Raw genomic sequence first — 12,109 nt, forward strand, 5'->3', positions numbered from 1 at the left:
TCTTTCCGATAACATCCATAGGAGAGTGTCCCAACTAAAATTTTCCAACAAAAGCAAACTTAAATTTTTCCGTCAGGGTAGAAATTTCTGATTTAGAGAAAAAAATTATTTCTTTTTCATATTTATTACTTCCCTTCTTAAAAAAAGGACAATCATCTGTACCCTCACGAGATTCCTTATAACTTGAGGGAAATATCACTGCAGACTCCACCTGAGAGTTACCCACCACATGAGCAAAGGAGACTTTGTCCGGCTCAACCAACGAAGAAGGAAACGCCATCAGAGGCTATCGGTGTTAAACTGTTGCGAGATTGCTGAAAGGCAGAGGAACTGTCGGGCGTAGAAGTAGAAGCAGCGTCGACAAAGAAGAAAACGAAACAGTTGAGCGCAGATGACGAAGCTGCGAGCGACAGAGGCGTGGAGCGATATCGAGCAAGAGCAGTGTAGCGATATCGAGCAGGAAGGCGACGACGCGAGCAGTGGAGCGATATCGCGATGCGATCTGCGACAGTGAGCTGCGAACGTCGACGCCGACGTAGAAGCAGACGCCAGACGACTGAGCGAGAGTCAATGATGCAAGGTCCTCCTTTTCCAGCGGTAGAATCAATTGCGACCGGAATTGCCATTAGAAGCACTAGAGGAGCTCTCGACCGTAACCTCTACGATGATATATATATATATATAAAACATTATATATATATATATATATATAAAGCCCAAGGGCTAATATATTAAAGAGAAAAGATATACATAGATTGTATGGGTGGGCCTAAAAATAGGCACTCAACTCACACGGTATAACACACAAAAAAGTTAAAATAGGGTACATATAAAAATAAAAAAAGCCCAAACCCACCAGGGCGTTGGAAAAGTGAGGGTCATCCCAATCTAGTTCGGCCTCTTGCTCTAGTTCTCGGAAGGGATCTAACTAATAGATTGGTAAGCTGCACAAACAATGCAGGAGTAAAATACAAAATATTGGCATAAACCGACAGTAAACTCATCAGAAATAAAAGAATATGGTGCACCTGAATCGAATAAAATAATGTTAGGCTAATATTGAATTAGAAGCTTAGCTATAACCACTTCTTCATATTCTTTGGTTTTTGAAGAGTTAATTGCAAAAACTTGAGCATTACTGGTTGCTCAGTTCTGCGCTTTAAAGTTTTATCATTTGCTTAATTTGAAGGCATTCTCAAAAATTGAGATTTGCTAGATTGATTGCCTTCCAAATATTTTTTAATCTATCCTTGTCCTTGAAATGTCAATGGCCTACTATCTTTTTTCTTTTCCTGCGGATAGTTCATCTAAAGATGTTCCGACTTTCCACATTTACATTATTTTCTAAAACCGATCAAACACTGGCCAAAGTGTCTTTTTCCACATTTTTCACAAATTGACTTTTCTGACTAAAACTGATTCTACTTACCTTCTGGTGTAATTTTCTTGCTTTGAAAGTAATCTCCATCATCAAACATCTCTTACTTGCTTGTCTGAGGTTGCCACTACTACTAGGAGAAATTCAACTTATTTTCAATTCTTCTAGCTCTTCCAGTGAGCACTAATAAATCATTTATGTTAAGCGATGCCACTGCCAATCTCAACTAATATATGAGGTCGCGCAGAAATATATGACAATTTTCCTCTTAGGTACTAGCATAGTGAGATGCATATCTCAAAAGATAAGTGAATTTTGCCTCATATTGCATAATTAATACGTACCCAATGTCGGAATAAGGAAATTATTTTGTAAATCTAGCCTTGGTAAAGGTAGAATAAACCAATCCTTGAAGATTTTAATGAATTCATCCTACTAAATCTGTGAAAGAGGTGTTTGCTAAAATTTTTCTCTATGTTACGCCTACCACCACCTCTCTACTTCACCTTCAAGCATGAAAGTGGCTAAGATCATTCTCCAATTTTCCAGAAAAATCATACAATTCAAAATTTTTCTAATCTCCAGTAGTCAATCTTTAACAGTCGTACACCCTTGAATGCAAGTGGCATAAAAGACTGAAAAATTTTTAAATGTTGATCAACTTTTGTCCCAATTTCAAATCTAGGTCATGTACTAGTGGAGGCTCTTTTAATAAGTCATTTTTGTCAACCGCTTAAGATATTAATTGAATGATACAATGTAACTCGGTTGTTTTGAGTTTCTCATTTGCTCTATCCTGATTATCATTTCTGCCCAAAATATTCCAGATTTTACTTCTTGCTCTATACTTGGCCTAAGAGTCTGACCCTTAATACTTTTTGATTCTCCTTCAGACATATTCATTAGTGTTGACAACAATTATTATTTCAAACCAACTTATCATATACTAATATATTGTGCATGTGTGATATTTTAAGTCATTTGGATTACCAGCCCCAGATTCATCAATCTATAGCTCTGCATAAATCAATTCATATTTAATCACATTTTTCTTTTAAATCCAATACGCTTTTGTCATTCTTTTCATCCAATAATGTCTCTAATACCACCTACTGTCACACCCCAACTGGCCTTCATTTAAGGGGTCGACTGCGGTACGACAGGGGCAAACAATTCTGTCAGACTAAATTTTCACCAACATTCGTTCTGAATTGTAGAATCAGGACTAAGATGATGAACTAGTCTAACTAAATTACCGTAAACATACTTGATACATTTTCTTTCATTAATTTTCACATATACTAGAAAGCATGAAAAATTAAATCATCAGAACATATAAATTAAACAAAATCGCTAAATCCAACATAAATAAAATACATACCCAAAAGACAATACACGCTAATAAAACTATAAATACAAAAGCTGTACAAGTCACACTAGCTACTCACTCATCTGCTCCTTACCCCTTCTTGAAAGTCAATAAGAAAAAGTGAGCAACAATGAACTCTACAAAATAATAAAGGTTAAAATAAAATTTTTTACACCAAAAAGATACAATGTGCACGCTCGTAGGCTAATGTACATTACAATACATAAGTCATAACATGTTAAACTCGTATAACACATGTAAAAGAAAAACATATAACGTAGAAAATCATGATTACTGTATAAACCATGTTTGTCATTTCATTCATGTGTAGTCATAAGCGTGTATTTATAAGCATGTTCATAATCATAACAATTTCATCATAGCCATATAATTATAACAACATAGTAATGTCACATGTGCAATGTATAAACCTCAATTATTTTTGACCTTTCATATCATGAGTTGTACCTCTCTCAAATGTCGTATAAACTATTGATAAAAGATGAGCCTTCTCAACATAGCAGTTATCAATAACTCTTTGGTACCAACGGTTCCCTACGTTCTATCACCATTTGATCCCAACAGTTTCCACAGATTTGTCACCGCCAGAATGCTAGAAGTCGAGAATTTCACATCCCTATCATATATACTTGCAAATACTAATGTAGTATACCTATAACATCACTTATGACATTCATAAAGCATAATTCCTCTTAAAAGCATTCATCAAACATTTCATATATTATAGGCATAAATCAAAGTAATTGAATACCTGCAAGAAATGATTTCATAAGTATATTCATTGTTTCATAGCAAAGTAAAATCACGTGTCGTAAGAGAAAGCAATTTACATTCATATATTCATTGCAGGTATTAATCTACAATATGCAAAAAATTCTATATGCATCAGTGTCTACTATAGAATCACATGAAAACTTATGGAGCACTATTCATCTTAACTTAGCATAAGATTATTTCACTAGACTAGATGAAACAACCATAAGATCGTCTCAAGCTCGCCCGCCTCGTGTAAACCTAAAAATCGTAGACATTATAGGAATTCATGAAATTTGAGCTCATATCGTAATTTAACCTAAAACTTCTCATTAGCCAAAACATATCTAAAACAGGCTTCTTGGTATAATTATGTCTTTCCAATACATCCTATTACTTTCCCCTTTTCTTCCTAACATCTCACTCTTCCCTTCCCCTAGCTGATTTCGCGCTAATAGCCCATACAAAAGCTCACAAATCAAGTTTCACTTCCAACAAAAGTTTGATGCTTGCTATGACTATCAGAAACAAATAAATGCAAGAAGAAGAAAATGAATGTTTAAAATAGCGTCAAAGGGATTCATGCTCACCAATTTCTTCCCAAAACTCACTGTAATGAACTGCAGCTCCGAAGTGACCGGTCCCCTCCTTGTCCAGCACTGTAGCAAGTCGTCCCTATTCACCCCAACACTGTAGCAATAGTCTCTGAACACCAACAAGCGAGCCAAATAAAGTGAGTGAGAGGGCATGGAATCACGACACTTAATTTGCCTCCCCTTAATTCTTAGCCATCAGATCTAATCCAGCCATTGCAAGCACTGTTAAGTGCGTGAATCGATAGGCTACGGTATCGGATACTACATTAGGATATAATTGGGATTAATTAAGGTTAAATTTATTTATTAAACATATAACTTCTAAATTTTATATCTCCCAATTCATTCAAAATTAATATATAATATTTTATATAAAATTGATCGTTTTAATGTGTAGAATTTCATAAAACTAATTCGATTATATTTTGAATGGTGCAAAATTTAGGGTACATTATAAAATTTGAAAAATTTTACCTGACATCTGGACATTTTGGGTATTACACGCATAAATTTTGCAATGGGAAATGGGAATACCTTTGATACAACAAAACAATGACTTTACTATGGTGGTAGTAAATCAATCTAAGAAGCTTCAGGAGAAGGTGAAGCCTCACCTATTCAAGAAGAATGATGCGAGAAATGCTAATGCAGGACACTGCGATCTTGCAATTTTATTTATGGGGAACGAACTAGCGAGTAGGATCCCACAATTCCAGTGATCTGTGTTTATGCTGCCTTCTGGGATTGGCATGATTCTACCTCGTTCTTCACCGAAACAAAAGTTTTTTACCTTTTTCGCCGTTCCCGATCCTTGTGGGGCCTAATTTTTTTATGTTCAGAAAATAAAATTAATGTTTTTGCTTGAGGGACTACTTATAACTTTTTTGGTAGAGCGGACTTTTGCTTGTTTTGTGTAATTTGAAGACAATAATCTCTTACTTCTCTTTATGAGTGATGTATCATCTTTCTTTTATGAGTGATTCGTCTGTATCTTGCTTATGAATAGGTTGTGGAACCTCATCGCCGCTCATATCTCACAGTTTCGTTGTTTAACCCATTGTTTTAAGCTAGGACAACTGTCGAATGGTGCTTATCCCCATCCAAATGCCATCAAACTCACATCTTATCATTCCCTCACTATTCCACAACCGCAACCCTGTTAGATCCACTTTCAAAAAATCTTCTAGAAGCCCTGAAATGGTGTCACATGGAGTAAGAAAATGAACACAAGATTGGAATGAATTAATAAATAAAAAAAAGAACACTCATAAACTTAGAAAAATAAGAACAAAATTAAACATAAATGAAGCTTATATTGGTCTTGAAAGCTCACTCGAGCAAAAATAAAAAACTTTTTGCAAACTCTAAAATTCCCAAAACACTTAGAACAGTGAATATACTACACAAGATTTAAAACTGACTAGAATTTCTATTCACAATCCAAGAAATCTTACCTGTACATAATGTTGTAAAAATTAATAGAATTGGAGATAAAATTATAGCCCTAAAGATTATTTTTGATACTAAGATTTTTAATGTTGTAAGTGTTTAAGTAGGTTTACATATAGGTTCATTAAAAAAATTTGGATTGCCCAAAAAGAATTAATACAAATGATATTACTGAAGCGAAAATTTTGTTGATAGAGTAATAGAAGATTTTGGAAATAATCATAGTTGCTATAATTTTGAAGAGATTAATGAAAAAGGTGAAATTATATTATATTTTATTTTAGCTTATGATTTTATTATTGTTAATATTTTATTTAAGAAAATAGGTGAACATATTATTATTTATAAGAATGAATCTAATAAAACACAAATTGATAATTCTCTTATGAGAAAAAGAGATCGTCAAGAAGGTAGAGATTGTAAGGTAATTTTAAGTGAAAGTTTAAGTACTCAACATCAACTATTAGTTCTAAATTTTAAGATGGGGAGTTCAAAGATAAAATTTGCAATGAAAAAATTAAAATAGAATTAGATGAGGACGCCTACAAGACTCAAATAAAATTATCTTTATGAGTAAACTTCAAGATTTCAAGATTAAGGATGTTTATGAAAAAGTTAATTCTATATAAGATAAATTAACAAGCCCTATTAAACAAGTGACAAAAGAAGTAGTTGGAGTATCATAAGAAGATTTTATAAATAAAAATAATTAGTATACTCCATAATGTGCATAAAAATAAAAAATATACGACATTTTGTTATAAAATTTCTTTTTAAATATAAATGTTTAAAGAGCTAGGAAAAATAAAAGGTGGCCAATAGGGAATCTAAGAAAATAACTTGTGATGGAAAGATTTTATTTCTATTGAAATTTATAATAGACTAGATACTAAAGAGCAGGAAATATATAGCTAATATATTAAATGGAAAGTATGATACAGATAGATTGTGTGGGAGAGCCCAAACGTGAGACCCTGCCCACACGATAACCGTCACATCAAATAGTTCCAAAAAAAAGAAACTACAAAAAAATACATGAGAGACCTAAAGAAAAAAAAAACCAAAAAGTGTCAAAATATGGAGTATCAGGTAGCTAGAGAGCGACCCAATTTTATCTTGCCTCTGTATCTAGTTCTAAGGAAGGAGTCAGCTAATAAATTGGCAAGATGAATGTCATTGTCAGTAGTAACCAATGTATCATCCAATAAATTCTCGAGCTCGAGTCGGCCTTCGTTCTTCTTCGTTCTTCTTCTTCCTCTCTTCCTCCTGGAATAGACCTGTTATTCCTCATCTGAAAAGTAGCTCACCTGATCAGTGGAATGGTCTAAAGTATGTCGAACATTTGTAGGTTGTTGAACATTATAAGCAAATACTTGTTGTATCAGCGGATCTTTTATCGGATCGAAGGAGCACTGTCGTGTGTCTTAGCATGTAAGTGAGTCTTCTTCAATAACAGTGCGTGGTATCAACACATTTGAATCTATACTAGTAGTATGGTGTTCTTCATCCGGAACTGCGGTGTTAGAAAGAGGATTGGGTTGTACCTTCTCCGCAGGGATGATAGGTCGCTGATCTTTAGCTATATTCGGCCTTAGATGAGGATGCAAGCGATAACAAATAGTAGAATTGTGACCAAACATACTACAATGGGAGCAAAAAGAAGGGTGTGGTTCTATTTCAACCTCTTGCAAATACCCGTTGTGAGTGGTATCAATCCATACCTCATCCGGAACTGGTTGAGTGATATCTCTCTCAACTAACACACAAACCACATAGGGTCTGGTGACAGCAAGCGGCAAGCGTAGGACTATCAATCAGGACTATCAATCTTGAGAGGTTTATCGTAAGCAGTTGCCAACGAGTAAAAAATTTTCATGTTGAACAGATGAAATTTTAACCCTGGAAATTTTATCCAAACAGGAATGATAGGGATTCCGCTTTTGGATCAAAATCGGCATTCCACTTCAGAATTTTTATAAAATGGTTGTCAAGCTTGATAACTTTTCGAGAAAAAACGTGAGTGTAATCGACATCGTGAGATAACTGAATAAGTATATGTCGACCGTCAAATAAGTCAATATTCCAACTGCTCAATAGCTTCATAGCATCAAACTCTTTCTGAATAATCTCCAGTTTTGGGTAACCATAAAAGAATTTTCCTGCTAGAGCAAAACGCCAAGAGGACACGAGAGTACTTGTTTCAACCTCAGTGAAAATAAAAGCAGACTTTCCATTTTTTTATCAAGTTTTTGAATGAAAGCGTAATCACCACCATCTTCAAGTGCATCGTGGAAAGATTGAGGAATATTGCAGGACTTGCCAATATGAAAACCAGACTTTGAACCTAAAAGAGGAGCACGAGTAGGAATAGAAAAGTCGTCGGCAAGTGCATTGGCATAGAAACGCATCGTCGAGGCTATAATAGATCCCATACCTGTCGGCGTCTCCTGCTGTCCCGAAATCCCGTAGCAGTCGCATCTTCTGTTGAGAGCGTAAAACAGTCGGCGGTGCTGACTAGCGAAGCCGAGACACAGACAGAATCGCTAGGTCGGTGTTGGCTAGCGATGCTATCCTAGGGCACGCCTGAGCGTGTCGTTGACGTCCCAGTAGGCTGCAAATGCGACCGTATCACGAGAGTTCATCACGCAAAGGCCAAACCCTAAGTCATCGAATCGTGGCAGCGGTGTTAGTGTAAGGGAGGAATGATATATATATATATATAAATATATATATATATATATATATTACATCTCACAGAAGCCGAGAAGGGTTCACCTCGTTTCCTCCTTTCATCTTCCTTCTCGACTCAGCTCGACAACTCGACTGCACCGAGTTTTGGTCTCTTCGGTTCCTGACCTGCCCTCTGACCGACTTGGCAGACTTCTAAGCTGTGATGGAGTTTCCTTCTTCTTCAGTTAAACCTGACAAAGCCTCCTTTGCCCACGAGGTGGGTAATCCTCAGGTGGAAACTGTGGTTGTTTTCCCCTCAAGTTATAAGAAATATCGTGATGGTACAGATGATTGCTCATTTATGAAGAATGCAAGCAGGAAAAATGGGAAAACAACACTCTTTTTCTCGGAGTTAGAAATTTAAACCCTGATTGACAAATTCAAGTTTGCTCTTATTGAAAAATTTCAGTGGGAGCACCCACCTATGAAAGTTATCAGGAAAAGTTTTGATGATCTCAAATTAGCAGGAAAGTGAAAAGTGTGACTCATGGATGAGAGACATGTATTGATCCAATAAACCGTGCCTGAAGGCTATACTCCGATTTTCTCCAAAAAATATCTAAGGATTGTTGGTAAATCAATGAAGCTACTCAAGTGGTCTCCTGATTTTGACCCTAAGCATGAATCTCCTACTGCACCGGAATGGTTCAGTCTACCAGGTCTTAAGCTGCACTTTTTTCATCATCAGGTTCTTTACTTTATTTGGGACATTATTGGGGACATACTTGAAGACCCTACGAAGCTAGATCTACCGACTTTCTACCTAACCAGACTCTCTATGACCATAATACTTGTGGAAAGAGATATTACTTTACCTGACGTTACTGAAGTCTGGTTGGACACAACTCATAATGGATCTTGACAAAAAATCGTCATGGAGAATAGACAGCCTTACTATTCTCATTGTAAGATGTTTGGGCATACACTTGATAAATGTCATAAGTTTCATCCTAATTTGAAATCTAAAGATCAAGCCAATAAGGATGGATCTAATCTCACTACTCTATAAAAAATCTGTTCCATCTGGAGAGAAAGCTACCACAAGACAGGTTTTGGATATCGCTAAAGATCAGCCACCTACCATCCCTGCTGAGAAGGTGCAAACTAATCCTTTACCCAACATCGCAGTTCCTGATGAAGAACATCATACTACAGGTACAGATTCAAAAGTGTTTATACCACTCACTGTTATTGAAGAAGACTCACTTGCATGCTAAGACACACGAGAGTGCTTCTTTGATTCAATCAAAGATCAGCTGGGGTTACTTCTAATGTTCAACTTCCTACACATGTCCAACACACTTTAGACCAATCCACTGATCAGGCGAGCCAATCTTTGGATGAAGAATGACAGGTCTATTCCAGGAGGAAGAAGAAGAGACTTGAGGCCGACTCGAGCTTGGAAACTTATTGGATGATACTTTGGTCACTACTGACAATGACACTCATCTTACCAATTTATTATCTCGCTCCTTTCCTAGAACTAAAGGTAGATGCAAAAGAAAATTGGGTCGCTCTCTAGCTACCTGATACTACGTTTTTTTGACATTTTTTATTTTTTTTACTTAGGTATCTTGTATTTTTATGTATTTTCTATTTTTTTGGAACTTTTTGTATGTGATGGTTATCGTGGGGGACGGGTGCCATGCTTGGGCCCTTCCACAGAATCTTTATGTATCATTATTCCCTTTTAATATATTAGCCTTTGAGCTTTCTCATAATATATATATATATATATATGAAACACACATTGTAGGAAGAACATGTTTTTCTTAGAGAAAAAAATTCAATAAAGGTGGGCGAGAAATTTTGATATACTTTTTACTGAAGTTATCGAAAATATGATCGACTTAAGTGATCATACATTTTACAACCGTCAAAAATATGATCGGAGGGTTTACTATTAAAAAAAACTCTTAAAATATAAGTACTTCATACAATCTACTTCGATGATAGATGTGTAGACAAAATCTTAACTTGAGAGGACTATTTTTTAAGAAACTTCCAAAATCTCAAAGTAAATTATTTCAAGATGAAATTCCATATAAATTATAAAAATTAAAAAAATACAAAATTTGAAAATGTTCAATTGAAATAAATCACAAGGTAAAAAACTACATCTACCAACCACAATATTTTGTTGATGACTAAGTTACAATTAACATAAGCTCACAAAAGTCAATTATATCAAGCATAATTTTATGATGACTCTTAAAAATCTCATGCCAGTAAGAATGTCACACCAACAAGTGGTTTTGCTACCAAATGACGCATGCTTATTACTGAGGTACTATTAACCAAGTGATTCACCATAGAATTACATCACTAAATTAAAAGAACAACCAAAGCTTTTAAGCTCTCTAATGACCTACATCCCTTAAAGGGTGAATCCTGTAGTATATTGAATAAAACAAAATGTTATTTGTTAGCTAAAATCAACTTAAATTTATCCTTGAGATAAATATTCTTCAAAAATTTAACTCTACAGTTATACAAGAGAACAAGCTTTTTGGGAGGGCCATGAATGATGATTAGGTTGTGCCCATTGTGAAATGGAGATTATGACTTTGAGTCAAATAAATACTATTTCTATATCTCATAATTAAGTTCACATAGTATAATGTTACCAGATCTTCGTGGGTGAAAATTCAATGCATTAGGTACATCATTCTAAGACGAGGAATGGTCTTCATGGTTAGTTTCCTTCATAATCATGAGTTTAAATTCATGAGTTTAAAGTCATGAATTTGAATCATGAAAAGTAACTGGGGTCAAGAATATGTAAATTTATTCAATACTCTAACATGAATTTAGAAAAGTAATCGAATTTCATAAATTAGGCATACCCTATGAATAAAATGAGAAAAAATCTTGTTTGAATAGATTAATTAAGCCAAAACCTAAAACAACGATAACATGTCCTGAGCCCCCTTACCTATATAGGCTTATAAATTACTCATAAAATAACCCTTTATATCAATTATAGTTTACTTCAAAAGAAATTCGTGAGGAAGAAAAGAAAGCCAAGAAGCATCCACTGGCAACCTCTGAATAGAAGCAAGATTAGCAGAAAATTCTTCTAGGAAAATTCACATAAATTCTTACGTGTATATATATATTATCTAATACATAAACTTTGATATTTATTTCTATAATACGTTTGTACATAATCACATCAAAATCTATGTTTGAGAAGGTATATTTATTTTAGAAAATTTAATATAAATAATATGTTTTATGTGATATTAAAGGTTTGGGTGTTATATAAGTTAATATCTAGAGTAAACAAAAAAATTGTGCAATCCCCAAATTTATAATGGTATGTAACTCAACAGCACAATAATATTCAGCTATTTAGTATTCTATAACAAATTAGGACTTTACCATTCCTTGCTCCATGCTGGTTTGGAATTGCATTATCCATTCTTCAACTTCGACTAAAAGAAGCCGCCTCTTAATTCGAGCAATTTTACCTCGACCTTCTGCTCCTTTGTCCTGATTTTTCATATACAAAGTCAGTTGATTAGACTCACGATAGATAACAGAAGTGTGCAGTGTATAAAGTCGCAAAATCCTCTAATTGTTCTTATTCCAGCCAAACGTGCAGCACCGTAGTATCACCATATTGCAATACTTTTGTAATTATGTTCAGATGTAAAATCTGTACGAATATGCAGCATGTACCAAAATGCATTTTTAAAATGAAAAGCCTAAACATATGCATATTTTCATCCATCCACCCAATTTATATATATATATATATATATATATATATATTTTTTTTTTTTTTTTTTTTTTTTTTTTTTTTTTGGG

The 12,109-nt window shown here is 34.6% G+C and overlaps 1 protein-coding gene across 4 annotated transcripts in view; it reads right to left on the reverse strand.

The window, feature by feature from the left end:
• Positions 1–12,109, reverse strand: part of LOC110029857 (protein DGS1, mitochondrial) — a 142,380-nt gene that overhangs the window by 19,841 nt on the left and 110,430 nt on the right. For all 4 annotated transcript variants that reach the window (XR_002294585.1, XM_020732325.1, XM_020732326.1 and 1 more), the window contains exon 12: positions 11,681–11,791. Coding sequence is in view for 3 of the 4 variants with exons in the window: in XM_020732325.1 (XP_020587984.1) it covers positions 11,681–11,791 (111 nt within the window). In the remaining variant the exon portion in view is untranslated. The remainder of the gene's footprint in view (positions 1–11,680; positions 11,792–12,109) is intronic.

Source organism: Phalaenopsis equestris, unplaced genomic scaffold, assembly GCF_001263595.1.
Source record: "Phalaenopsis equestris unplaced genomic scaffold, ASM126359v1 Scaffold000608, whole genome shotgun sequence".
In the NCBI taxonomy this organism is placed as follows: domain Eukaryota; kingdom Viridiplantae; phylum Streptophyta; class Magnoliopsida; order Asparagales; family Orchidaceae; genus Phalaenopsis; species Phalaenopsis equestris.